A 27,250-nucleotide genomic window follows, 5' to 3' on the forward strand; every position below is an offset into this window, starting at 1 on the left:
AGTCACAGTTATAAAATAAAAGTAGATTTCGAGAAGAATATACCATACGCGATGATCTGCACGTAGCCATGTTGAAAAAAAAGGCGGGTAGTTTACACTTCAGGAACGTACATAGGTCATAAAGTACCCACGTAATAATATCATAGATATTATTATATAAATTTTTGATGTTACAATTTCGTCGCATTTTTTATTATATTTCTTAACTCTTGTCAAAAAATAATTTATAAATATGACTAAAATATTTTGTAACTTAATTTTTTTTTCTTTTTGTTTTAATATTAACAATAAATATTACATATACATTATACGTGTCAACGTTTTGAACGTTGTACGTTTAAATAAAATATTTTGTAATTTCTTGTAATTTTTCTCTCAATCGTAACAAATTTGTTACAATTCGGATTTTCGTTTTTATTCCTACGTTACTGTCGAGATCGAGGAGTTGTCTATATATATATACCAAAAATTAACAGATTGCGCATCATAATGATACGTACGTTTTGTCTGAAGGTTATATAGCGGAAGTTTTTACAAGCTTTTTATAATTTGTTAATGTCAAGTGTAAATTACATAAGGTAAGCAATATTATACGTAATAAAATTAATACGAAATACTTGTCATTTCGAAAGGAATAACGTCAATGCTGATTTAAAATAAACAATTGAATCTTTAATCTTTTTATTTCTTTTTTTTTGTGTCCATGTAAAATTTCTTTTTCCTTTTGTATCTATATAAAATTTCTTTTACATAGATCAGAAGAATCTAACCTCAAAATGTGAACATACCATTCACATTGTCATTTTAGTAATCCAGTTATTTAGTGTTGAATAACTTATAAGATTTGATATAAAATAATCAATGATCATTACGATTTTTGTCAATTTCAACTTTCATCAATAACAATATGTAAATACGAATATGAATGCTCTAGATATATTATTATGTTAGAAACACATTATGACAGGAGAATGTAAAAGTGATGCAATATTTTTTTTACAGAAAAATGATTATTTCACAGTTAGCATGTCGTTCTATATTATCCAAAATAATAAGACATGCTTGTAACAATGGTAAAGAAAAAACTAGATTTATGTCTACACAAAGTCCAAAAGTAAATACGAAAAGTAATGTTGAAACTGTTCATGACATAGGTAAGAAATATTTATTTATTGTCTAAAAACAAAAGGACTTGTATGTAATAATTTTTGACTGTTTTTTTATAGGAACTCATATGCATCCTGTTTCTAATTTCGACAGAAGAGTATTAGTATGGGTGAAACGATATCCATCTATGGCTGATGTACCTGCACAAGTCACGTAAGCAAAAAATATATACAATTAATTTTTTGAAGTATATTGGCATTATTATAAAATGCTCTATAATATAAATAACTTAATTTTTCATTCTTAATAGACGTGATTGTATACTGCAAGCAAGAACCAAAGCTAGAGTACGCACTTGCAACATTATGATAATAATCTCAGTAATAGGATTTCTAGTTGCTGCTATAACTGGAAAACGAGAAGTAGCAGTAGGAAATACATTGTTTAAAAAAGATCAGGAATGGCAAGAAAACTTACGAAAAGAGTACAAAGCAGAGTTAGCAGCTGCAGATAAAAAGTAAAAAGTGCTTTACTTTTTATTTATAGCTATTAATTTAATAAACATATTTATATGTTATAAGAATCAATGAATATAACATGTAATAATTTGAATGTTTATTTCTTGCATGCAGTATTTTTGAAATTATGAAATAATAGTACTGAAAATGATGTAATAATTTCTGATAGTTTTAAACAATAGTTAACTGTATTTATTATATATGAGTAAAAGCTATTTTTATAAAATAGCTCAAAAAATATATATGCATACAATTATTTATATTGCAATATTTTTTGTACATAGATACAATGAAATATTACCATTGCCATAACTACTTTCATACTTGTACTGTCATCATATAATTTTAATTTTCATGCAACAATATTTTCGAGATTTAAATATATTTTGTCTATGGCCATGTAGTTTTCATTTGTGCTAATAAAGAGAAGACACATTTGTTTTTCTGTTTTTCTTTTTATAAAATATATTTAATAAACAGGTAGACCTTTAATATATGCACATAACAAGATAGTTGTTGACTCTAATTATCTCATCCTTTATAAAAAATTCATTTGTCGCAAAAACGTACGATCATACGATTTCAGTTATTGATATCCACGAACGTTTAACTATTTTATTACCAGCAAGATAATTTGTACACTGTAACAGCAAAAAGAATCCTTCCATAATGATTTTATTTAATTCAGTATCCATAAATTACGTACTTTTTTATTGTTATAACTATTACATACATACATTACTTTTTTAAAATCATATATCATGTGGAAGAATTCTGTAAAAGATATTCTATGGACTAGTTGGTGGTTTATAATAACTGCGACACCTATCATGATAAGCTTGCATTGTACGATTTCTCAAAACTTCTTCCACACCAAGTTCTGATTGCAATAAGCGTAAATTATTCTGTTCTTTTCGTAAACTTTTTATAAATATTGGATCATTCCCTTGACTTTCCTTTTGATTTTTTAAATGTTTCACTCTTTCTTTAGCAATGATTAAACATTTATTGATGGCACTTTCTCTTTGAATATGACTATGCTGAACTTCTTCGTACAATTCTTTACACTTTGAGGTTGGATTTACTTCTCCTTTAAATGATTCTGTAGGAAGTGTTGTATTTAACATGTATATGATTTTGTCATCGAACTGTCTCATTTTTCGTAACATATCCTGAAATACAAAAATTAGAAAAAATATTTCGAATAGATCGCAGCTCGTATGTCGGCTAATATTTCGTTATTATTAGAAATAGAGTGTAAAACGATTAAACTAACCTAACACAAATGGACATTTTAACCTACCGAAAGCTAGTTATTTACATTGCTGTAAATTCCAATAAATATTAGTAATGATCTTTTGATATCTATCGTTACTTATAAACTTAAACAACGTTCTAATTTATATTCTTTATTAATAATAAATAATTACATTATCAGCCGGCGAAAATCATACTAAGTATGGTTCGAAAATTATTCGATCACGTAACTAAAGTTGTTTAAGATAAACGAGAAATTAAAATAATGATATCTGAAAGAGGATATTTTTCGTTATTATGTTATAATTTATTATAAAATATACCTGAAATTCTAAAAAATCCACACATTCCACGCTAACAGCAGCCATCTTCTTCGGGCGACTCCGCGGAACAGTTGGTATGTATGATATATATATACACACAAAATGAATACAGCGCACTCTACAGGAAAAGTGTGAAAATAAATTAAGAATGTATATCATTATCAATATATAAGAATAATAAATCAATTCAAATTCTTTTATGTTGTTTTTCGAAAAAACCATTTTAGAATTCTATTTAATTTATTTATTAGCAATATAATAGGTGAATACTTTAAAAATAAAGTTTAACTAAAATAAGATCGAAAAGATTTTTGAAACGCTTTAATAATTGTAGTTCATATTTTGTCCGTATCTGTCGCTGAAATCGGATATGTTACAAGCGAAATGTAGTAAATAACAGATATATTCTTTAGATTTCGTCGATTATTTATCATTGCTTCTGAGTAACAAAAAAATTATATTTTAATAGAACAATTATAATTTAATACAAAGTATTTATTTATAAATTTTTCTTATATATTATTAAATATTGTCCATTATAAATATATATACCAATAAATTTTAGAGGTTATTTATGACATTGCGTAAAAAATAGACAAAAATCTAATTAAAAATGATACCGGTATTGCCGAAAGATTCAGAAGGTAAAGAAGGAGAGGGAAGGGCTTTAATAAAAGTTGTAGAACGTCCAACATTTATATTGAAAACCAGAGAAGGTGAAAGCAGAGCAGTTTCACCAAGTCAGCGTAATGGCAACAAGTAAGAATTATACAGTCTGAGCTTTGAATTTTTTACCATAGTAATTACACATATATTAATATCTTAGAAAAGAAACAGATTCAACTTCAACAATGCCATTGAAACCACCGGATAGTAGGTTCTCTATTTACTATAATTTAATATATTAAAATATCAAATATTTCATCAGGTATTAATTTCAAAAATATTTTTTTTAGTGACACGTACAGTGATTTCTACATGTATTGAAATGACAAATTGTGCTAAATTTATGGATGAAAATATGCAACTTAGTGAAAGTGCATTAGAATTTTTTTGTGACCAACAAGATTTTTTAGTAGTAGGATGTTTAGGTCCACAAGGTGTAGGGAAGTCTACAATAATGTCTCTTCTTACATCAAATTATAAGTTAGTTTTATTCTAAATGAATATAATTTTTTTTTACACAACTAAATATAATTAATATTTTTATGATGATCTTAGGGCTGACATTTTTAATGTTCAAGATATGTCCCATCATGAGAGTGGTACAAACTGTACTAATGGAATAGATTTTTTTGTAACTAAGAATAGAGTGATATATTTAGATACACAACCTATTTTATCAACTTCTGTGATTGACTATGCTTCGTCATTTGAACAAAAAAAGACTACTACTGATTTTGTTAATACAGAAACCAATTTAGAATTGCAATCATTACAATTTGCAGCATTTTTATTTTCAGTTTGTCATGTAATTATATTTGTACAAGATTGGTTTGTTGATCCAAATTTAGTCAGGTATTTATGATAATATGTATTTATAATATACTATTTGTGTAAAGTATACTTTACAATGAAGATTATTTAATCATTGGCTTTCATAAGTATAAAGAAATCTTTGTTTTATGATAGATTTCTTCAAACAGCAGAAATGCTAAAACCATCATCTACAACTACTATGGATCAGGATTATGTTGAATATTATCCACATATATTATTTTTACACAATAAAGTAGAAGCACAAGATTTTATGCCTAGTACTGTAGGCAAAATGAAGGTATTTTTTATTAGTCCAATATAATACATTATTGAAATATTTTATGAAATATTTTATCATTCTATCACTTTCTTTCCAGGAATTTTATAATAAAGTATTTGCCAGTTCTAGATTACAAACTCACAGTGGCTTAGATATGAGTCGTGGCTCAGTTGAAAGTGGTTTGAATTTATTTTTAATGCCGTTAATTACAACAGAAGGTAAATTATTAATTAATTAGTTCGATATGAGTATTTATTTTTTATGTATTATATGTCATAATTGTAGATGAATACAATGTGCAAGAAAATGAAAAAAGACTGATTGAACAATTAAGAATGAAAATACATGGAGTATCAAGACATCCAATGACACCATCTACATTAACAGAAAAAAATTGGTAAATGTATACAAAAAATATATATGTTTCCAAAATATATTGATTTAGTAAAACATAGAATATTTAATGCATAAATATTTATATAGGTATCACTATGTTTCAAAAGTCATGGAGGCAATAAAGAAAAGTCATTTGTCATCAGAGTATGGAAGATTAATGCCATAAAATGTAATGATATGTTCATAACAGAAGATTTATGATAACAGTAATGTAACAAAAAGAATACAATTTTATTTTGCATTATTAATAATATAATTTGTACTACAAATATAAATCATATATTTCAATCCATATTGAAAATAAATCACAGAATTGAAGGTACTTGAAAAATGCCATTATACACTTATTATTTTTATTCAAAATAAGATCTCCTATTTTCCTTTTTATATTTCTTAATATAATAAAATGTGGAAAAACTTCACATATGATCTCAATTGAATTATTTCTGTATTGTATTTTATGAGTAATCTTCTTGTTCGCTATCAGTTTGTTGCATCGATGTCATTTGTGCAACTGCTTGCAATTGTTGCCATTGTTGTTGTTCAGCAACAGCTTGTTCTTCTCTTGCTTTTGCAAAGAGTTCTTGTTGTTGTCTCAATAATTCTTCTTCTGGAATTCCCAAATTTTCTAACCTAGTACTCTGACGTCTTCTCTTAGCTGCTACTGCTTTACAATCTCTTAAAACAGCTTCTGCTTCTGCACTATAATCGCCGAAACCAAGTTTTTCAAGTGCTTGCAAAATATGCTCTGCATTTATTGTCTTTTTTTGTTGTTGATTGCATATCTCATTAGCTTCAGAAGACAACAAATGGATGAATTCTGTACAACAATTTAGGATTAATTCTCGTGACTCATTAGCCACGCGTACATGTGGTAGTATTTCCTTGATCATCTTATTAATGGATGCACGAGGAAGGGTTAACTCGTCATCTTCAGCCGGGGACATCGCAGCCGAGGCCATTTGAAAACCTATAACATTATATAACTATTATTAATATAGTATATTATTAAAATACATTTATTATATCATTTACAATATCATAATATTTACTTTCTTATTTTATTAAATTAAGATATATTTGAAGGAGAATTCTTATGAATAGAATAAGATATCAGATAAAATTGATATAAAATAAAATGAAATGGATTTTAATCTTATCAAACATTTTTTTAAAGAAATCTTTCCCCTCTTAATATACTATTTATCAGATAAGATTTTCTCAGGCACTCAAATCAGATTTAAAGTACGTAAATCCTTCTAGTTAATAAGAAAACAGAATAGTACACTAATCTGATATCTATTAGTTTATTATTTGTTTCACTAACAACAAATGTTATCTCAAACTTCATCATTTTTTTTACAATCAATTGTGATTTTTCTTATTTTTAATACTAACATATTATGGGCATCAAGTACAAATAAATTGTTTGGTGATGTGAAAAACATCACAGTATATGCTTTAGAAGATGAAAAATATTTAAATAATCATGACATATATAAATTTGTAAAATTAAATATATCTTGGTTACCACCAAATGAGAATATGCAACCTTCCTCATACAGGTAGACATTGACATCAATTATAGTTAACTTTATACTACAATCATTGATAAATTTTATATTATAACAGTGTGACAGTAACAAGCATGTCAAGTGAAAAATCAAATCTTGCAATTTGTCCACATGGAATACTGCGTTATATAACAGAAAATAACAGTCAACTTAATGTTTTACTACCACAGAATAAGTTAATTGGTATACCAGAGATATATATTCATCCAAGCTGCTCATATAAGATAGAAGTTTATGCTAATCCAAGAAAAAAGCCAACAGGAACAGCACAAGAGGTAAGTAGACTTGTAATTAATCTATAAACAGAATATAGGTATTCTAAATATTATCATGCCTGTGAATTGATACTATTTATTTTTTAGATAATTTATAAAGTCCCAGAATGTGTAGGTCATATATGCGATTGCACAAATAGAAAATCTGTATTACCAATCCCTCGTGTAAATGTGACTGTTAATACATGTCAAGTCATAATTACTTGGAGTATAGAAACTAATGATACTTATGTACATTCCTACAAAATTAGGTATAATACAGTAGATTTACTTAAAAAGTAAAATATCTTTTTTAATTGATATATTATTTTTAATATTACATGGTATTATTTATATTTCAGTATAGGAATTCCTCCTTTAATATCAAAAGCAAGATTTCCTGTATATAATATTTCACAAATAGGTATTACCAAAGCAAAAACTAATACTTTTTTATGGAATTTATATAATGGTTATCAATGTAATAAATTAAAAGACAATTACAAGATATTTGTAACTGCAATAGATGATCATGGTTGCTTTGGTAATCATGGAATATTTACCATCAATTTACTAGATCAGAGTTTATCATTGCAAAACTATTTTATTGTACGTATTTATATAAAATGTCAAAATACTATTAAATGATTAATTGTTTAATATAATTTTGTAGATATTTGTACCTGTTACATTGGTTATCTGTATAATATTCAGTTTGTTTAGTTTTATTTTTTTTAAAAAGAAAAAACAAAAATTCATTTGGAGGAAAGGACATACATCACGGTAATATAAACTGTTTATATAAACAAATATAAATTAATATGTAAAATATATGAAGATATTTTTTTTTAATTTTAGAATACAAGAAATAGATTCCATTTCCAAGTGTAAATCAAATTGGGTGAATTCTATTCTTCGAAAACATAATATTTTATATACTCAATGCAATACAGAGGTATGGAAAAAAATTTATATATATATATATATATATATATATGCATAAAATTATACATAATTCTAAATAATTAATTGTATAAACAATATTTTGTAAAGGTTATACCATATAAACATGAAACAAGTGAATTTGAAATCCCATATAATTCTTTAAAATTGACTTCTGAATTGGGTGAAGGCCAATTTAGTAAAGTTTATCTTGGATACATAAATAATAATGCAACACCAGTAGCAGTTAAGATGTCAAGGTTATCAAATGAATTAAATAAACTAGATATGTACCGAGAATTTATGGAAGAGATCGAAATAATGATAAAAGCAGGGCAACATCCACATTTAGTTAATCTTATAGGTTATTCCATTGTGCCAAATAAATCTGTATATATAATTTTAGAATATATGAAAGGTGGTAATTTATTGGCATATTTGCATTCAATAAGAGATAAGAAAACTGAATCTAGATTTATACAAAATATTTTTAATAAATATGGATTTGGATTTGGTTCCTCAGAAAGTACATATTTTATTTCTATATTTTTTATATATTTCATATTCATGAAATATATTGTTAATTAATTTTTTAATTATTATTTTAGCATTATATACAACAATAAATACATTATCTATATCTTCACCATATTCAAAAAATGACAAATTAAAATTGCCTAGTTCAAGATATGTTAATCTAGAGTGTTCTAAAAAAGAAGAAAATGCCATAAATATGCAGGCTGAAGTTGAAAGAAATCAATTTATACAATTTGCTCTTGACATTGCAAAAGGAATGGAGCATTTAGAATCTAAGGGTATTATTCATAGAGATCTTGCTGCAAGGAATATATTACTTACTTCAAATCTATGTTTAAAGGTAATAGTTTATAAAATCTGTTAAAAGAACTAATAAAATTATGAACTTCTTATAATTTCAGATATCTGATTTTGGACTTTCTCGAAATGGAATCTATACTATAAATGATATATCAAGCAAAATACGACAACTTCCAGTACGCTGGATGTCTCCAGAAACTTTACAGGATCGTATATTTTCTTCTAAGAGCGATGTCTGGTCATTTGCTGTAGTATTGTGGGAGATTGGTACTTTTGGAGCTTTTCCATATTCACATGTACCAGATAACAAATTATTAGAACATATAATTATTGAAAAACAATGTTTAAGTCAACCAAAAAATATTCCTTGTGATATTTATAAAATAATGCAATATTGTTGGGCATTTCAACCAGAAAATAGACCTACTTTTGCACAACTTGTATTGGATTTACAAGCTTTAATAGGATTCTTGCCTTTACAAAATGGAAAAAATAATCCTTGTTACACATTACTGTCTTATTCTTAGAATATGTAATAGCAAAACAAAAATTGCTACTATTAGTAATGCAAATATAAATAAAAATTATACTAATATATTGATATTAAACGATAGATATTTAAATTAAAGCAAGTCATATTTCTATCGATCAATAAAAATTATATATATTTATTAGAATTATATATATAGATGTTACTGAATACTAATTGATCAATGGTTAAAGCGGGCGATTTACTTATCTGATTAATGTTTTTTTTTTTTTTCATACAATATTTGCAAGCTTACAACCTGTTTTAAATCTTCAAATTAGCTTCTGCCGTTCATTTAACGCTGCAATGGTTTATACTTTATATTTTAGCACGATCGAAACACAATATGTATTACTTTATTTGCTACTATCGATATATGTCGATAGTTATTGATATTAAGCTTCCTTCATGGTTAACGATTTAATGTGCTTACTTCACGTGGTTCGTATCTATAGAATATGTATGTAGTGGTAAGTGGTTATGTTATCTGCGATGAAATGCGTGATAGTAAAGTAAATGATAGTAAATTAGAGTAATAAGGTTTGATTTTTGTATAATGTTATTGTACGTATAATATTATTAATTGTATTATTTTGCAATATTATATAAATTTAAACATTTTTTTTTATCGTCTCATAAATTCACTGTTTAATAATTTTACGTAATAAAGGTTAGGTTTACTATACTCTAATTTACTATATTTAAAGTTTATACATCGCGTCAGTGTATTTGTATAATATTTTAAACCTTTAATTGTGTCAGTGAAAAAAAATAAAATGAAGAACATTATCAGTATAAATTTGTAATTAGCAACACGTTGAAAATGGAAGAACAAATTACAACTATCCACTATAATACCAGCATAGAGGGTAAGAGATATATACTATTATTAGTCTAATAATTCTACATTGTTAAATTAAATATTATAATGGATTAAGTATTTATTTATGATTGTTCTATTACATTTTTATCTTATTTATGATGTATATGATGCTTTCCAATATATACATATAAATACAGTTATAAGTGCTTATTAAATATCGATATAACAAACAAATATATTTGTTATTATTAATACAGATAGTTAAACATTTTAATATTTTTATAAAAAATAAATCGTATCTATATTTATCTTATTTTTTATTTTGATATGATAATATGACATATCCAGTCAGCTTATTAAGTAAACTTCTATAATACCATTTTACTATGTCCTTTTTATAGAACAACCATAATGTAATATTATTTTATTTGTTCTTTTTCTTTCTTTCTCTCTTTTTTAAGAAAATTATAATCTTATATGGAAATTTTTATATATAATTTAATTTAGTCTTTAAAAATAGTTTGATATGAATAATACTAAATAAAAAGCAAATCTACATTGTTTTATTCTGTGAAGCCCATGTTGGAAACTCATGTAAATTAAATACATATGTACCCCAAGTACAAAATGCTCCTACAGTTATAACGAGTGTTATAATAGTTGGACCTATTCCAGCAATTACAAAATCTTTTGTTCTTATATGTCCTGCTGCACTGGCAATGGCATTGGGTGGTGTACCTACTGGTAAATGAAATGAGAATGAACAACATATAGTTGCTGGAAGCATAAGATATAAAGGATGTATTTGTAGTGCCACGCTCTAAAACAATATAGGAAAATAATTAATTATTATTTTTTTTTAACCTTATTAAATTTATTACCATCTTACTTACCATTTCCGCTAATACTGGTAATATGATATTTGCAACAGCAACATTTGCAGTTAATTCAGTTGCAGTTTCTGCAAATATACAAACAATAGCCAATATTGCTATTGGATGTATAGAATTCAGTCCTGTTAATGAATTTCCAAGGATTTCTGATAATTTAGATGATTTACTACCGGCTGATATAGCAAAACCTCCACCAAGCACCAGTATCAAACTCCAATGCATTTTTTGGTGTATCATTTGCCATGTTATCATACCGGGTGACGGTTTTTTAGGACGTTTAGTCGGATCCTTATCAAAGGCATTTAAAAAATCAAGTTTTGCTGGAAGTATGAAGAATAAGATCGTCAGACACGTAGCTGCCGTTGAATCCTTAACCGGCCTGTAAAATAAATCTAGAGTAATTTCGTAAGATATTAGAAAATCAGTCCATCATTATATTAAATACCTTAAACGTTACTTGTGAAATTTGCAAAGGACTGATGCAATTTAGTAATACGAAATTATACTTACAAATTCGTAATATAAGATGGCCAACCTTGCATGAATCCAGGACTTCTAAAGAACCAAAGTAATACTACAATTACGAACATAATTCCGACTACAGATTCGTGCCACGAAATCGGTCCAAGTTCCTTGTATCTTTTTTGTATCACTTCCGTAGCAACGCGTTCTCCTTGGGAACCGATATCAATCGCTCTAGCATCTTTGCTTTTTGGCCTAAATAGACCCATGTACATCACTTGTAGCCATAACCAGGACAGAAGGCCCATCAGTAACATTGGTGGTACAGAATAAAGCATCCAAGAGGCAAAACTTATACTTGGACTATTTGGAAAACGTCTGAGAAAGATGAAATATAAATGTATTCTAGGAGTTCAAAGATACGATTAAGAAAATTATAATTATAATTATTAGATTTTAAAATACTTGCGTTTCGAAAAATCCTTTCAAAGTTAAATTTGTTCCACTTCCTACTATTGTACCGATACCACCGAGACTTGAGCCATAAGCTGCTACCAAATAATAAACCATTGTACTATGTGTCGGTTTTTTTGAACTAGAATAAAAGTTAATATATCAAAATAGACTATCAAATATATACGAAGGAAATATATAAATAATGTTTTACATACGTTGGTGAAATCGCCATTTCAGTTTCGTTTTCTTGAATGAACATATTACCAAGTCCTTGCTATAAATAAATCAGACATTTCAAATTCAAAAAAAAAAAAAAAAAAAAAAAAATTAAAAAGTCAATGAGCGTTACTTACTGTTTCAAGTTCTAAGAGTACCGTCTCCATAATCGGTATCATCATCGCGGTAGCAGCGGTATTAGAAACCCACATAGAAATGAACATCGTTACGAAAAAAAGGCCCAAAGTCAACCTGAAAAATGTATTATCATTGATAATATCCTTATAACTGTAAATGTACCTATAGACGATACTGACGATGTCTAATGAAAGACATAGTGTCACCTTCTATGACTGCAACCGATCATTTTTATGATCAAGAGAGCAATGCGCATATGTAGACCAGAATTTTCAATAACAACGGCAATGACCAAGCTACCAAGAAACATCATTGTAGTATCATTCATATAACAAAGGCAAGTTTCATTAGTGCTCATAATACCCATTAGAGGATAAAATACCACGGGTATGAGACCTGTGATGGGTAATGGCAGAGCCTCTGTTACCCAAAACATTGCCATCAAAGCGACTACGTATAAACATCGCATAGCCAATACCTATAATAATCAAAAAAAAAATATATATATATTATTATTACATTGATATTTATAATATTATAAAAATATGGCTCGATAGAATTTTTTACATTTTCCCGTAAAATTGCCTTTCTCCGTGTCAATTGTAACTCGTTACGCAAAGTGACTTGTTTCAATTATCAATTAATTATACTTCATATTCTTACAAAATATTTTTAATCAATTACATAATATTTGTGTACTACGTGAAGATCACGTGCTTACTTCGTATCTTACCTTTATAAGATAATAATCTATTTATCTATTATCTAACTTGATCTGTTTTAATTGAAGCTACACGTTTTGTTAATTTTATAATGACTACGATGAACGATATGTAAAACGATATAGTAAAACATTATTAGTCATTTAGTTACATCCTCTTCGCGCGTTGCGTACTTTTTATAGTTATATTACTTTTTTTTTTATTATTTAATTAAATTATACAAATAATATCACGAACCTCTTCGGTTTTTATAAGTACTAATGGCAATAGAATCAATGGCCATAGTACAATTATAAAAGATTTCCAATATACTGCTACAAATCGTACAAGCAGATTACCCAAATGTGGCTCTTTCCTAAAATATTTTTAATTTTAATAGCGCACTTATTTAAATATAATATGTTAATAATCGTTTACATTAATCAGTACTTACTCTCTAGCCGTTGTAACGGTAACTTCTGGATAAGGTTCCATTGCAATCGTAGACATTACGTTTTACTAAAATAAAATAACAATATTTAACAATAATTTAGTATTCACTGACATGAAATAACATTGTAAAATAATAATCATTGATAAACGGGTGATAAATTTTAAGTTCACGAAATAATAACATTATATACGTATCGTTCTGTATGGAAATAAATATAATGAAAGTGATGATCAATGTCAAGATTATGCAGTTGAACTAAAACTATGAAGTACGCGATAAAGAATGATTATACAAGGAATTATAAATAATAGGTATATATGACGTTAATAGGTTTTTGCGTCTTACATTTTTTATTAGCCATTAAATAGAAGACATCGAATAAAGCAATTTGATTACCTTTTTGTAAAGACAGGTTTCTAATAAAAATAAAAAAAAAAAAGATTTAGACACGCAATATTTATAAAAGAAAAAAAATATATATAATTAAAAATTATGAAATCGGTAGGAAGTTAAATTTAAAATTAAATTTTTTTTTTTTTTTTTTTTTATATATATAAATAAAAATAATCTTTTGACTGTGAGAGAAAAATATGTTTTGTAAGATAGATAGAATCGAAAAATAAAATTATTAGTCTCTTATAGATTCAAAACGAATGACATGTTTTTAGTTACATGTTAAAGATACATATGGGCGTAATATAATTTAATAGACAAATGCAATATAATAGATATAAACAGAGAGGACGATGTATTGTTGTCAAGCGTTCTTGAAAGTGCAAAGGTTTAAACTCTCATCTTCTGCGGTATTAAATGGACGTATATTGTATATGTATCCTGCAAAACGAATTAAACGTCTCATGTTGGTGAACCAAAAATAGATTAGAACTCTTGTTTTAGTATTTTGTTTTTCTTTAGTTAAGAAATATTACCAAGAGAAGCTTAGTAAAGATCGTTTGGGACAAAAAATAAGTTCGAAGATAAAATGGTATTGTTCTTATTCGATAAGATGTATCGTGTTGTCGTTCATTTTTATAATAGCGATTTTAATAAGATTAAAAATAACGTTAATTGCGCTATAAGTTTTTGTCTCGCACAAAAATAGAAAATAGAGAATAGAAGAATATCTCATAGAGGGGGGGGGGGAACAGAAACAAAAAATGCATTTTTTGGATATAACAGTAAAAAGAAGGAGGGTGTGCACCGCATGAATACATATAACACACTCACTGATTTCAAAATTCGAAGGAAAATTATCTTTTCCCTTGGAAGTCTTCGAATCTTCTTGCAGAAAAGGAAAAAATAATATTAGTACACTGTTATAGCTTGTAAGGAATGCATCTTGATGAAGGAAGCTACGTCGGATGAAACTTCGAAAATAATTATAAGAGAGAATCGATATATCTTAAAAACAGTAATACGAGTGTTAACTATTTTTCAATATTAATTACAAACGATTAATTTATTTCTAAAAAGATAGAAAGAATGATCACTTTGATTAAGCATTTACGATGAATGAAAGAAAACGATTGAAACGATAGACCGAGTTAACTTTCCATTCGTTGGAAGCATACTGGTCAACGTGAAGCAAAGGCACCAGAGTTAAACGAGCAATTCAAGTATCACCCCTCTCTCTCTCTCTCTCTCTCTTTCTCTCTCTCTTAACTCGTTCTCCTGTTTTCTTTTTCTCTTCTCCTCTTTTCTCCCGTTTTATCTTTCTTTCTCTCTTTCTTTCTCATTCTCTCTCTTTTTCTTTCTTTCTTTTGCTCTTTCTTTACCAAAGAAACAATGAAAACCATTGACCTACAGCTGTTGATCGTATGTTTCTTTCGACCTAAGGATTTTCATCGATAAGCTTAGTCATCCTTTTCAAGGTCTTTCAAGGTAAAGGACGAAGAAAAGAAGTACCGGCGACTAAGAGGGGGAGGGTAATATATCATTCCAGAACATAGTGGCAAAAGTTTCTACTTTCGGGGAACAAAGAAATGAGACCGGTCCTCTCGTATTATATTATATTGAAATTTTTATGGATAATCTCTTTTCTTTCTTTTTTTATTTGACGAAAGAAAGTTTGAAAAAAAAAAAAAAAATTCTTTTTCAAATGTTTCAATACATTAATTTTTTTCTTCCAGCCAAGAAAATGAGAAGAAAAAAAAAGGAGGGCGATCTTCCTACGTTTATAATCTTTTTTTTTTTTTTTTCTTCGACATAATAATTATTCTTTGATATATATTACTGTTTTCATTTTCATAGAAATCGTGAATTTAACGTTAAAAGAAAAGCTCGTGAATATCAGAAATAATTATAATTTCTTATCATTTTACCATTATCAACTTCTATCAGTTTAAAATAGACTTGGAAAAAATCGTAAAACTTTTAGTTTTTATGATCGTTTTAAATGATATTTGTAAGTTCGTGTTACGTGAATAAAATTAGTCACCGTTTTAAAGATACTTAATTTTTACTTGGTAAACAAATTCATTGAATAATAAAATTATCCTTGCTTTTAATTGCTCTTTTTAATCTTCTTCTCTTCAAAATAATTTTTGAATGAATTATATAAATATATAATGTAATCGTATCAATACTGATTCATTATCATTTGATTTACAATCATGTTCAAAATTATTTTAATATCACCCACAAGAGTTCTATTATCATTTATTAATTTCTCGAGGACCTATCGAAGAATGATAAAAGCATTGTCATTGATTTATCTTTTTACCGGCTAAGACAAATACCAACTCATTATTGAGCTTGAAGTTGAAATCTATCGATCCGTGAGAAAAGAATTAAAAAAAAATTTACATTCCTTCACGTTTAAATCCTGGCAAAAAATATCCTAGTAAAATAACGATAATGGATGTTCAAGGAAAGAAGTGAAAGTGTAATCACTCTTAATGAAAAATAGTTAAAAAAAAAAAAAAAGACGTGGATGACAAAGATTATAAAACAAACGATACCATATTGTCGTCAGGTTCTTCTTAATGAATAAAATTATTCGCGTCTTCGATGTGTTAATGAACTCGGTAATATATGGAGGCGCGTGAACTCTGCGATCGCATTCATTATCGTTACGTGTTCGAATTATACATCGGAAGTACTCGTTCGATTGATTCAAGTTATTCTTTTCATCATTCATTTCACGTACCATGTAAGAAAATAACACGTCATTGAGGTAGCAGGTCATTCGTAAAATGCGGTGTAGGATCGGCTGAAGTATTCCTACTTTTTCGATTCAAATCAATATATTATTTTTCTTTTTCTTTTTCTCTTTCTACGTACACGTATATATTTATAATATTAAAAAGAAATTATACCACATATTGTGAGCTGAAGTATAAAGAAAGAAGGATAGATCACTTGAATAAATTCTTTCTTTTTCTTTTTTTTTTTTTTTTTTTTTCCTTGGAATAATTTTACATATCTGTTCTCTTTCATGCGCACATAATTTGAGATGTCCGTTCAGACATTTGACTTTCAATCTCCTGAAAATATTCCTTTGAATGACAATAACAAAGATGAATGTTCCTATCATGAATGATCTTTCATCCATATAAATTTGTTACTTTTAAAAAGACACGGTATAACGTGTAATCATAAAATAAAGACAGATCTATGTTCATGTGAGATTCTATTAAATTATCATTCTACATTATGTGTGATTAACGATGGAACTGCTCTTACGTAATATACATATAAACAAGGAGAAGCACATATAAGAGATTGAATTCATAGTGAAATAGATTTAAATATTATACATTCTCTATTTCCTTTTCTAAATTAAGATCAAAGGTCTAACGAATAAAGCTTCGAATTTAATCTATCATTAATTATGTATTTGTGAACGCTCGAACACAAAATTATTTCTTTCTTTGAATAATTAGTCAATAAAAAGTGTGAATTATAATTCATGCTTTTATTACATGTATTCTTATCTTTTCACATACAAACATTATTATCACACAATGACACTTTACTGTAGGATAAATATAAAGGGATAACATATGATAGATAAAGAGGGAGACATTCAAATGTCGTAGGTGTATCTTTGTATGAATGATGAAACTTCGTTTTAATTTAAAATTTTGCCAAACGTAACACGTTTTATTGTATGTTTATTTAATTATTATCCAATGTGAAGTAAAGAGATTTCAAACTTTATTAATGCAACTTATCGAGTTGTTATCTGTTAACATTAAGAAATAATTACACGTTTAGTTAGAATAAATGGATACGAGCATACCTTTTTCCTTAAGTGATCAATCGATTATACTTTTGATAGAGATGAAATAATGATGCACACTTTATAATCGTATAAATACGGCTTTAAAGATAATTTTCTTTCGATGGATAAAGAAGTTTTAGGATGATATCACTATCATCATCTACAAAGATTAAATATTAGAAACTACAACACCCAAAGGATTTACTTGTACATCCTTATTCATTTCTAAAATGCACGATAACATTGTCGCTTCTTATATATATATATATATATAAAAATTATTCGGAGCATTTTTTTATATTAATTAAAAATTGAAAAAGAGGAGACACTACTACCGTACAAGTTCGACTAATATACTTAACTAACGTCATACTTCGTATCGTGCCAGAATACTTACAACCGATTTGGACCTAGTTCAATTTACTTCGAAGGTTGTTATGCCGAATAAGAAACACTTGTTGTTTCTTACCAAGGTTGTGGTGAATGATGTAAAATAAATAAAATAAAATAGTTATAATATCATTTATTGATAAAAACGCGATTATGTCGTATTATCTCGGGAAATGACCGTATAAATAAATTTCTATTATTGCAATAAGTTTTGCATTGGAGAATACGCAATAAAAAAAGAAAAATTGTATGCATAAAAATTATACATATATGGATGTGTCTTTTTATCTTGATGTTCGATCGATGTAACGATTTGAATATCATGTTTTAATTATATGTAAATATAATTTTTCTTACAGAAAAATATAGAGTATATGGCAGCATATGCTTCGCGGTAATACTCTTAGGAATTGGAGTACCACTATGGTGGTACATGACAACTGTACCAAGAGTGGCACTTCCCTATTCTGGAATTGATGACTTATCAAATCTGGAAATTAGAATTAAAATGAAGATCCTTGTTGCTGCTCTCACCGATGAACGAGCAACTGCATTAACCGAAGAAATAAGAAGGACATTCGAAGACAGTGGTATTTTCATATTATGATTAGATTTTTTTTTTTTTTTTTTTTTTTTTTTTTTTTTTTTTTTTTTTTTTTTAAGAATTCATTCATTATTAGAGTCCTTGTTGATCGAAACTAACTTCCCATTAAAATACGTGAGTAGAATAGCCTTTTGATCTCTTTATAGTTCTATTCTTTACATTGACCTCTTTTAACGTATGACACAAGTGTTGAATTTCACGTACAGAATTTAAAGAGACATACATAACATACATAATACATTGTTTGATTAGTTTCTTCATTCCCCCTTCGATCATGTTACTCTATCATTTCAGAGATCTACGACTTGGAAGTTGTATATCAAGTGGTATCTAGCAATCTTTTGGCATTAGCTTTTGCCCATCACGAGTCAGAAAAAATCGCTTCTACCTTCGATTTGGATGTAGGCAATCTTTTGTTCTTAGAATCTCCAAATCTCAATGATGCTGTAGTCGTTGGCTCTAAAAGGACTATATACTTCTCTATCGAGACAAGTAAGTTCTTATTTTTAACAATAATTTTGTATTTCACAATGAGTACACAATGTTACAACGATCAAAATCTTTCCAGGCAATGAAAAATTGGTACAAGTGCTATCCGAATGGATCCTTCGTGAGAAATCGTTAAACCTTACTAAAAATGCGCTTACAAATCCTACAGATTACAGTCTTGACGAAGAAAATAGACAGAGATTTCCTGCTAGTTCAGCTTATGATGTTTTAATAACTATAGTGAATCCTGATCCTGAAACACTAAAAGTCAATTGGGATCTGCGGACAATGGCCGAGGGTATATATTATTATTGTATATTACATAATCATTCACATAGACGATTGTTATATATAGCACGTGTTCATAAATAAATGTCTATTTTATTTAGAGTACATAGAGCCATTCCTCGATCAATTGTCGATGGTAAGCAATTTTTCGGTGAAGTCACAGTGGTTATATTTATTACCACTAGGCGTTAATCCAATACGTGTTCCCGACAGTAGCTTGCAGGGTAGACATTATGGTCTCATGGAAGATGTTTTACCACATATTGTAACACCATTAGAAAAAAAATTAGGTAAAGCTTTCGATTAATCATTAAAAGAAATATCTGAGTAATAATTCTCCGTGATTCTTTATAAAAAAAGAAAAACATCAATTTTCTAATTCTAGCATCTCAAGTGAGTCTTCATCCATGCATAAATTTTGTAGCGTACATAGTTCCATGTGATAATGCTCCCTTATATATTTATACGCGTAATGGTCGCAAATCAACGACTGATAGTGGCGTTGAAGCATTTTTATCCCCAAGGTACGTAAGTTTTATAAAAGCGATATTCTTTTCTTTCTTTTTCTTGATATTAATATAAATTATATATATTAGATGGGGTGGTGTTGTGTTCACTAATCCTTCATTTGAAGCATGCGAAGCTGCAGCACGTGGTAAAGCTACTACCATTATTCCCGACGAAGCCATTATCATCGGGACATTTCTTGCACAACTAAGATTGCTTTTAGGCATTCCAGAAATGGTAATTCATTTGGAAATACAAACAATTTGTCAATTGAACGATAAAAATATTTCATTTATAATTTCAGAAGCCTATAAGCAGCGTAACCGTAGTACCACTGGTTGGATTGAAATCACGTGATTGGGAAGTAGATGCTTTGCTGCGAGTTCGTGCCATGGAACAGTTAACTTCTGCTAAATTAACATTGCAATCGTTAGCTCAACTTCTCACAGAGATCAACCGTATCGTTATTACAGATGTTGTAGGAAATAGAATAAAAGTTGCGCTAGATTTGGTGGAACGTTCTGCTGAGCTCCTTAGGCATGGCGATCTTATGAACGGTTTTATCCTCAGTAAAGATGCATTTATTACTGCCGAAGAAGCTTTCTTCGATCCAACTTTGTTAGCACTTCTTTATTTTCCAGAAGATCAAAAGTAAGCCATTCTTTTTCTTAACTCTCTTGTACAACAAATTTTTATCTCAATTTTAATGTTTCATTTTTTCAGATATGCTGTATATACACCTTTATTTTTACCGGCAATGATCCCTGTTTTGTTGTCTCTTAGAACTATACTAAAATATTATAGAGGTAGCAAAACCGACCCGAAAAAGGTAACTTCTCAAAATAAAACGAACAAAGATTCGACAAAGATAAAAGATAAGAAAGTACAGTAATATAAATTATTTAATTTGATAAGATCTACGAACAATTTTTGTTCGAAATAAAGTAAAAGTTGAAGGGGGTTTTTTCAAAACAGTAATAGAAATAATTTCTTTTTTATTGTGGTCACATATGCATATGTATATGTTCAGAGATTGTTTCACTGTTCGTTATAAATTTCTATTCGTTATAAAAGCTTTACACTTTCGATCTTTACACATTTCAAAGAAAAATGTCAGGAAAGCGTAAAAATAATTTTTTTTAATAATAAAAAAAAAAAAAAAAGAATGTGTGATATCATGAAAATATTTCCAAAAGAAGAGTATAATAAATGACTCTTCCGTATTGAGCCACTTGCAATATTCATTTGTGAATAAGGTCTATGAGCAACTTGACAGTTACAAATAAGTAATTACACTCTTTTTTCTTTCATACATAAAAATTCTAGTTGCCTACAATTTTCATTTTGCTAATTATGACAAATGAAACTTTTCGTATGTCATAATATAAGAAGATGTGCTACCATGTGTACATATATATTTATTCGTGTACACGATGGAGATTTACACTCAACTCGAGCAAACATACCATCCTCCCATACAATCTTTTCATCAAATTTGAGATTAATTATCATTAGATCGTTAGAAATAACTAATAGTCTATGTACACGTATATCAAATCAATCCTCAACCAGTTACCACAAGATTACAAAAACTTGCAAGTTAAATTACTATAAAAAATGTGTCCATCTACCATAGGAGATTATTTGAATCGCCATTTATACAAAAACAAAGTCATTTCGTGAAGCAAAAACGTATAAAATAAAATTATTAGCTGCACTCTTTCACTTTCACTAATGTTTCTACAAAATAAAAAAAAAAAAAAAATACAACAGTGAATGTATTTGAAATAAAATATAAAATTGTAATAATTAAAAAATATGTTCTCTATCAAAAAATAAAATATATAATAAATATTAATTTTGAACTCCTTAAACACAGCAACATAAACATTTTTTTTTTTCATTTCTTTCGCTTTGCTGTATAAAACAAAAAAGTATTTTTTAATTGTAAAAATCTCATGATCCTCTATAGTAGTGCGCACAGTATATTATTCTATATTAGTCAATAGTAAAAGTGTAAGAAAAAAAAATCATATCTTTATACGAAAAACAATCGCGCTATATAATGAGATATTAACAATATCTTATCTTGAAATGTCAGTAATAGTAATATAAGTTTTAGTTAATATTTGTAGAAACAAGAATGATAAACAATTTGTATTGCCTCCACCCGTTGTCCCGTAAATCTCAAATGGTAGTTGGACATCGTAGAATAAAAATAAATTAATCGTCGAATCTATGATCTTATTCGTACGAAAAAATAGAAAAAAGAAGAGGAGTTAAGTCAACAGGGACTTTGAACTAGCTGTATCGCATGTTGCAGTGCATCAGCGATATTCTGAAAAACAGGTACACCTTCGCGCTTTGCATAATCCGACAGGTACATCCTTCCCCGATTATAGTCTTTCGTGGCTTGTTCGGTTAACTAAATTTTTATCAGAATATAATGTATTTAAAAATTTGAATGTAATGAGAGAAATATATGATAACTCTAAATAATAATGATCTCACCTTTTCACCAGAAATAATACAACCCTCGGGGAGAATTTGAACACACAGGACAAGCTTAGCACGTATTCCAATCAAGTGAGCTGCTAATGCCATTATAGCAATGCCACGAGAGTGCTGCGGTACAATTAATAGGATTAACCGCGAATTTTTCATCCTTTGTAATTCGTGTGGCAATACCCTTACGTTGTACTCATTTAGGCTTGGTCGGTATAGAGTTAAACCCATAGACCTTAAAAATGTATTAATTATAAACAAGCCGCGAATACTCTAGAAAAAAATATTCATGAGATTTTTAATGCTCACTCAATCAATGGAGCTGCAGAAGATTCTAACCAAAACAGATCTTTACTGACCACTCCAACATACAGGTCTCTCTTCTCAGACTCTGGTATTAAGGAGTTAGTCCAATCTAAAAAGTTTGTGTACAGGTACATTTATAAATATATGTGCCTTCTTTTTTAATAATGAATTACATATATTAAACCATCGAAATAAAAGCTACTTCTACGTCGAGATCACGATAAGAATTGAAGGTACACGTGTGAAATACGAATCAGACTATGGGAAGTTGCAGAGAAAATCATAAATATACCTAGGAAACGATTAAAAGGGTGTACAATAGCTCTGCGTAGAAATTTTGAGGCCTTCCTACATAATATACTCCAAACTGAAGGTATCTCACTTTCACAAGAAACTCCATTATTCTTCATCCGCCATGAAGCTTCGCTGGCTAAACAGTAAAACTGTTCGAAGTTTATCCGCGATTCTGCTGGATCACCCTTCCCTGGAAATCCATCGATCACCGTTCTGTACGTTTCTACAAAGTATCAAAAATATTTTTTACGAATTAAAGTAGATAGTACTTTGCATATTATTTATGAATAAAATTTATGTATAATTACCTGATTTATTTACAGCATTGAACAGATCTGAAACTGATACATTACATTTTGTGTTTGTCTGTAAGGCTACCCAAGCCTGAAAATATCATAAATAATAAGGTACCATTCATTTATTCCTAGATTTGTTAATATATGGAGATGTGTACTAACTTCTTTTAAATTTATTGTACCACTATCATTAATGTCCAAAGATTTAAAAATCTCTCTTAACATTCTGGAAAAAGAAATTTGAATACATTGTTAAAAATATTGTTATCATGTTGATATTTTATCAAGTAAAAGCTCACAATTGCAATATTTATTTACATTATATCGGACCCATTTTGACTTAGAGAGATTCTTATAGTTCTCGCCCCATCATCAGCATGTAAGTCCTGTACGTTTATTTGTTCACGCAAAACCTACAAAAGATTACATATATTAATATTCGCGATTCACGTATTATCATTTTCTTTTTTTCTTTTTTACCTTAGATGTACAATTTAGAGCGACCGATACGCTTTCAAATATAGGTATCCTATGTCTTTCCATAAAGTATTGAAGTACAAGTAATCCATTCATTAAATCATAGTATTCCCTAATAATATATAAATATTTATATTTTTTATAACGTTTATATTTTGTTATTGTTTTGTATTGTCTTAGAAATAATTCATATTACGTACTGTGATGAAACACTTTCTCCGAGTATAGTCTGATCTTGTCGATACGGGTAAATTACAAGAATCAAAGATTCACTCCTAGTTGCTGCCAATTGAGCTGCCTCTATAATTCCGGCACTATTACGAGTTTGATTATCGATTACAAAAAGCAGAACGCGTGCTGTCTGTTTTGCTTCATATTCTTGAGCTATAAGCTCTGGTCCCCATTGCGATACTTGCTACAATATATTTCGTCTATCAACACCTACAGTTTTATATATAATTCTAAATTCTAATAAAAGTAAAGCTTACAGGATTGTAGTAAGTAATTCCAAGTCTTTGAAGTGTCGGTATTGCTATCTCTGACCTCCAGGTGGTTGGATTACAAGAGCCACCCAAAAATACCTCATATGCCATTCTCTCTGGAAAAATCCATAATTTAAGTTTGTATCTTTTTCTTGTCTTTTTTTGTTAATTTTGTTAATTTATGGGAGAAAGAAGAAAAGATTATTTTACTTACTTGAACCAATTTTGTAATTAGTATCCTTTCCATCACAGTGTAACAAATGAGAGGTGCTCATAGGAACGACTGTTCTATAATTAAATATAAATATAATGAGTAATTTGTTTTTAAGCATTGTACAGTGATCCAGTATTATCACACTCAAACGATGTTACACATTTTGCAGCAGGATTTGATATTTCTGTTCTTTGATTATTGAATATATATATATATCAAAATAAAGTTTAGAAATATAGGAAAAGTGGCGTTGGAGTGTGGTAATAGGATACTTTTCATTGTTACTTATTACCAGAATTTATCTAAAAATTGCACATACTTCCAAATATCAAATCCTCTTGCAATGAAAAACAGCACACTGTGTTTCATCATCATTAAAATATCTTCATAGCTATCTTAACCAAATGTTCAATATTTTCTGCCTGTAACAAAGATTTATTTTTAACAGATTATCGACTTTATGAAGCAAAAACTATCACTGTATATATAAACAATTATTTATTTATTTTTCTTTTGTTGTAAAAATCATCTGACATAATTGAATATTTAGATATATGCATATCATGAAACAATAAATATATTTTAAGCTTTCGCAGTACCCTCGTTCGCACAGAAGTGCCAGTTCTGCGGCAAATATGCAGAACTCCTCAAACATTATACAGGAATCTGTACCGATCCCATAACTATTCTCAACATCGTGCAGCATGTCCTGCGGCTGTAACCAGTTCGGGAAGAACAGCATTGTGTATATTTTTTTTATCTGAAATATACGTATACACATAATAGATATATCCCATTCTATATAGAAAATAAAGTTATCATGATAAATAATGCATTTTAAATGTTACTTACTAAACTGGGTCAAGCGGCAAACTAAGCAGCCCTTAGCCAGTACAAAACAAGTATTCATCGTTTAAGAGAACTCGTTTAATCCAAATACGTTCTTCGGAAAACAAAGGTATATTCCAAATTCTTTATAGACTTTGGATTCAAGTGTTCCTGTATAATAAAATAATGAAACACAATACTCTTTTCTCCTTATCATAACACATAACAGAATATATAAAAAGAATGAAAAATATTATCGGAATTAATATACAAATTAAATTAAGGAAAGACAAAACTAATGTATTTATTGATAAAAAAGAAAAAATTAAGATTCGCGTAGAATTCTTAAGTAAGAATAGGAATTAACGCGTTTACAGCTGGAAATATTATTTGAAAAGGTGCGTAGGAGAAGACGCTTTTGGACGGAGAGAAAGAGAAAGAGAAAGAAAAAGAGAGAGAAAGAGATAGAGAAAGAAAGAGGAAGAAAAGAGGGAGATCGAGCAAGAAAGAAAGAGAAAAAGAGAGAGAGAGAGAGAGAGAGAGACAGCAACGATCACGATAAATCGTAGCTCAGCACTCCTGATCGTTCGATAGAAAAGCGACGGTCGAATAGCGCACTAACCTTGATGTTTCGGTACTGCATACCCACGCACAAAGAACATATACGGTAAACGTCAAAGAAAAAGTCATAAATATTGAACGCATTTGATGCACCCTTGATCTTGGATCCTCGATGAAAAGAGAAAATATCAGCGATGATCGATAGTCCAAACGTGCGTATCAAAAAAATTCATACGCTCGGGAGCTCCGCGTATTCCTGCTATTGCTCATACTTATTTATACACCGTTATATTTAAAATGAAAGACCGTGTCGCCGGATATCAGCGGGAGCTGGACGTCAAACGAGCGATATTATCAAGAAAGCTTCGTTAAATCGACTGACAACGTTTCTAACTATATAAAATATCCACGTTCGCGCGTCGCGTTTATCCAACACAACACACTTCTCTTTTCTGAGTCAAACAGGAGCCAAAGAGTTAGTAACGAGCGAACCAGAAGCTGGCGCTACCGTAAAGCGCATCGTGCTGCTTGACATGTTTTGCTCCCGCTTCTTTTATCCCTTTCCTTTTTTCTCTCTTTTTTTAGGCACGACCGCAGGGAGTTCCTTATGCTCTCGATACAGCGAAAAGTCTAACAAATGATTATCTTCGAAACTACTTGAGATATCCAAAAAATTGTATACTTTTGGATCTTTACTTTTCATATCAAAATCTAATATGTATATGTGTACTTTATGTATGTATGTATGTATGTGTGTGTGTGTGTGGCGCGCGCTCGCGTGCGTACGTGTATGTATATTTTCTCTATCGTTTCGAACGACTGAATAAATTCGCTTGAAATTTATACAAGAAGAAAGAAAAAAAGGAGATTTGAGTTACTTGCAGATAAGGATTCACAAGTAATTTCGCTTCGATACGATTTCCGGTTTTAAAATGGCGGGCATTTCAAAAAGTACAAAATTTCTACAAAATCACAAAATGTAGAAAATGAATCATTTAATCGGAACTGAATATCAAAAAAAAGATTAACACAATTTCTGTAAGAATATATTACAAATAGTTTTAGCCATTAACGTGAACTACATCGGTCGTGCCTATACTCTCTCTCTCTCTCTCTCTCTCTCTCTCTCTCTCTCTCTCTCTCTC

At 28.8% G+C, this 27,250-nt stretch overlaps 7 protein-coding genes across 12 annotated transcripts; 4 read left to right on the plus strand and 3 right to left on the minus strand.

Annotated features, from left to right (window-relative positions):
• The first annotated feature begins 423 nt into the window (after nt 1-423).
• LOC122629381 (protein FAM162B-like) lies at nt 424-2,546 on the plus strand. The gene is made up of 4 exons (XM_043812763.1): nt 424-578; nt 1,003-1,154; nt 1,227-1,320; nt 1,418-2,546. Exons 1-4 carry the CDS (start codon nt 556-558, stop codon nt 1,626-1,628), a joined length of 480 nt encoding a protein of 159 aa, XP_043668698.1. The 5' UTR covers nt 424-555; the 3' UTR covers nt 1,629-2,546.
• LOC122629383 (protein MIX23) lies at nt 2,065-3,296 on the minus strand. 4 transcript variants are annotated; one of them, XR_006327251.1, is made up of 3 exons: nt 3,206-3,296; nt 2,363-2,797; nt 2,065-2,266 (listed from the first exon to the last, which is right to left on the minus strand). XR_006327251.1 is itself a non-coding variant. In XM_043812764.1 (2 exons), the coding sequence occupies exons 1-2, from the start codon at nt 3,248-3,250 to the stop codon at nt 2,414-2,416; spliced, it is 429 nt and encodes a 142-aa protein (XP_043668699.1). In that variant the 5' UTR covers nt 3,251-3,296; the 3' UTR covers nt 2,065-2,413. The 4 variants fall into 4 exon arrangements, 2 of the variants coding, with proteins under 2 accessions (XP_043668699.1, XP_043668700.1); XR_006327252.1 differs by having other exon boundaries at nt 2,359-2,797; XM_043812764.1 differs by having other exon boundaries at nt 2,065-2,797.
• Nucleotides 3,297-3,601: 305 nt separating this feature from the next.
• On the plus strand, nt 3,602-5,608 carry LOC122629568 (protein SMG9). Its single transcript, XM_043813124.1, has 9 exons — nt 3,602-3,696; nt 3,771-3,964; nt 4,032-4,078; nt 4,162-4,351; nt 4,427-4,723; nt 4,838-4,982; nt 5,062-5,182; nt 5,250-5,361; nt 5,448-5,608. The coding sequence occupies exons 2-9, from the start codon at nt 3,819-3,821 to the stop codon at nt 5,524-5,526; spliced, it is 1,137 nt and encodes a 378-aa protein (XP_043669059.1). The 5' UTR covers nt 3,602-3,696; nt 3,771-3,818; the 3' UTR covers nt 5,527-5,608.
• Nucleotides 5,609-5,699: 91 nt separating this feature from the next.
• Nucleotides 5,700-9,897, minus strand: LOC122629571 (protein Dr1). Of its 3 annotated transcripts, XM_043813128.1 has the most exons (3): nt 9,753-9,885; nt 7,124-7,230; nt 5,700-6,330 (listed from the first exon to the last, which is right to left on the minus strand). In XM_043813128.1, the coding sequence occupies exon 3, from the start codon at nt 6,320-6,322 to the stop codon at nt 5,819-5,821; it is 504 nt and encodes a 167-aa protein (XP_043669063.1). In that variant the 5' UTR covers nt 6,323-6,330; nt 7,124-7,230; nt 9,753-9,885; the 3' UTR covers nt 5,700-5,818. The 3 variants fall into 3 exon arrangements, with proteins under 3 accessions (XP_043669063.1, XP_043669064.1, XP_043669065.1); XM_043813129.1 differs by lacking the exon at nt 7,124-7,230 and having other exon boundaries at nt 9,753-9,897; XM_043813130.1 differs by lacking the exons at nt 7,124-7,230; nt 9,753-9,885 and adding an exon at nt 6,413-6,595.
• On the plus strand, nt 6,586-10,365 carry LOC122629567 (vascular endothelial growth factor receptor 1-like). Its single transcript, XM_043813123.1, has 9 exons — nt 6,586-6,925; nt 6,993-7,209; nt 7,297-7,460; nt 7,551-7,797; nt 7,862-7,971; nt 8,047-8,143; nt 8,242-8,656; nt 8,739-9,007; nt 9,069-10,365. The coding sequence occupies exons 1-9, from the start codon at nt 6,693-6,695 to the stop codon at nt 9,492-9,494; spliced, it is 2,178 nt and encodes a 725-aa protein (XP_043669058.1). The 5' UTR covers nt 6,586-6,692; the 3' UTR covers nt 9,495-10,365.
• Nucleotides 10,366-10,860: 495 nt separating this feature from the next.
• On the minus strand, nt 10,861-27,235 carry LOC122629390. Its single transcript, XM_043812773.1, has 23 exons — nt 26,167-27,235; nt 25,569-25,715; nt 25,316-25,476; nt 24,717-24,790; nt 24,509-24,618; nt 24,221-24,435; nt 24,024-24,132; nt 23,862-23,956; nt 23,706-23,769; nt 23,556-23,631; nt 23,246-23,470; nt 22,957-23,062; nt 22,654-22,882; nt 22,430-22,567; nt 13,640-13,698; nt 13,444-13,561; nt 12,691-12,962; nt 12,484-12,598; nt 12,346-12,404; nt 12,144-12,269; nt 11,723-12,052; nt 11,213-11,591; nt 10,861-11,139 (listed from the first exon to the last, which is right to left on the minus strand). Exons 3-23 carry the CDS (start codon nt 25,456-25,458, stop codon nt 10,873-10,875), a joined length of 3,309 nt encoding a protein of 1,102 aa, XP_043668708.1. The 5' UTR covers nt 25,459-25,476; nt 25,569-25,715; nt 26,167-27,235; the 3' UTR covers nt 10,861-10,872.
• LOC122629569 (GPI transamidase component PIG-S) lies at nt 19,680-21,120 on the plus strand. The gene is made up of 5 exons (XM_043813125.1): nt 19,680-19,925; nt 20,021-20,159; nt 20,232-20,379; nt 20,447-20,793; nt 20,866-21,120. The coding sequence occupies exons 1-5, from the start codon at nt 19,769-19,771 to the stop codon at nt 21,032-21,034; spliced, it is 960 nt and encodes a 319-aa protein (XP_043669060.1). The 5' UTR covers nt 19,680-19,768; the 3' UTR covers nt 21,035-21,120.
• Nucleotides 27,236-27,250: the final 15 nt, after the last annotated feature.

Source organism: Vespula pensylvanica, chromosome 5, assembly GCF_014466175.1.
Source record: "Vespula pensylvanica isolate Volc-1 chromosome 5, ASM1446617v1, whole genome shotgun sequence".
NCBI lineage: Eukaryota > Metazoa > Arthropoda > Insecta > Hymenoptera > Vespidae > Vespula > Vespula pensylvanica.

Coding starts and splice junctions, on each gene's coding strand:
- LOC122629381 (XM_043812763.1), top strand. CDS start 556: ATGTCAAGTGTAAATTACATAAG. Junction 579..1,002: donor TCAAGTGTAAATTACATAAG/GTAAGCAATATT, acceptor TTTTTTTTACAG/AAAAATGATTATTTCACAGT. Junction 1,155..1,226: donor TGAAACTGTTCATGACATAG/GTAAGAAATATT, acceptor GTTTTTTTATAG/GAACTCATATGCATCCTGTT.
- LOC122629383 (XM_043812764.1), bottom strand. CDS start 3,250: ATGGCTGCTGTTAGCGTGGAATGTGTGGATTTTTTAGAATTTCAG. Junction 2,798..3,205: donor TGGATTTTTTAGAATTTCAG/GTATATTTTATA, acceptor TTTGTATTTCAG/GATATGTTACGAAAAATGAG.
- LOC122629568 (XM_043813124.1), top strand. CDS start 3,819: ATGATACCGGTATTGCCGAAAGATTCAGAAGGTAAAGAAGGAGAGGGA. Junction 4,352..4,426: donor CTTCTTACATCAAATTATAA/GTTAGTTTTATT, acceptor TGATGATCTTAG/GGCTGACATTTTTAATGTTC. Junction 4,724..4,837: donor GTTGATCCAAATTTAGTCAG/GTATTTATGATA, acceptor GTTTTATGATAG/ATTTCTTCAAACAGCAGAAA.
- LOC122629571 (XM_043813129.1), bottom strand. CDS start 6,322: ATGGCCTCGGCTGCGATGTCCCCGGCTGAAGATGACGAGTTAACCCTT.
- LOC122629567 (XM_043813123.1), top strand. CDS start 6,693: ATGTTATCTCAAACTTCATCATTTTTTTTACAATCAATTGTGATTTTT. Junction 7,798..7,861: donor CATTGCAAAACTATTTTATT/GTACGTATTTAT, acceptor ATAATTTTGTAG/ATATTTGTACCTGTTACATT. Junction 7,972..8,046: donor AGGAAAGGACATACATCACG/GTAATATAAACT, acceptor TTTTAATTTTAG/AATACAAGAAATAGATTCCA.
- LOC122629569 (XM_043813125.1), top strand. CDS start 19,769: ATGGTAAGCAATTTTTCGGTGAAGTCACAGTGGTTATATTTATTACCA. Junction 20,380..20,446: donor TTTTAGGCATTCCAGAAATG/GTAATTCATTTG, acceptor TTATAATTTCAG/AAGCCTATAAGCAGCGTAAC. Junction 20,794..20,865: donor TATTTTCCAGAAGATCAAAA/GTAAGCCATTCT, acceptor TCATTTTTTCAG/ATATGCTGTATATACACCTT.
- LOC122629390 (XM_043812773.1), bottom strand. CDS start 25,458: ATGCTGTTCTTCCCGAACTGGTTACAGCCGCAGGACATGCTGCACGAT. Junction 23,632..23,705: donor GTACAATAAATTTAAAAGAA/GTTAGTACACAT, acceptor TGATATTTTCAG/GCTTGGGTAGCCTTACAGAC. Junction 13,562..13,639: donor ACCGTTACAACGGCTAGAGA/GTAAGTACTGAT, acceptor AAAATATTTTAG/GAAAGAGCCACATTTGGGTA.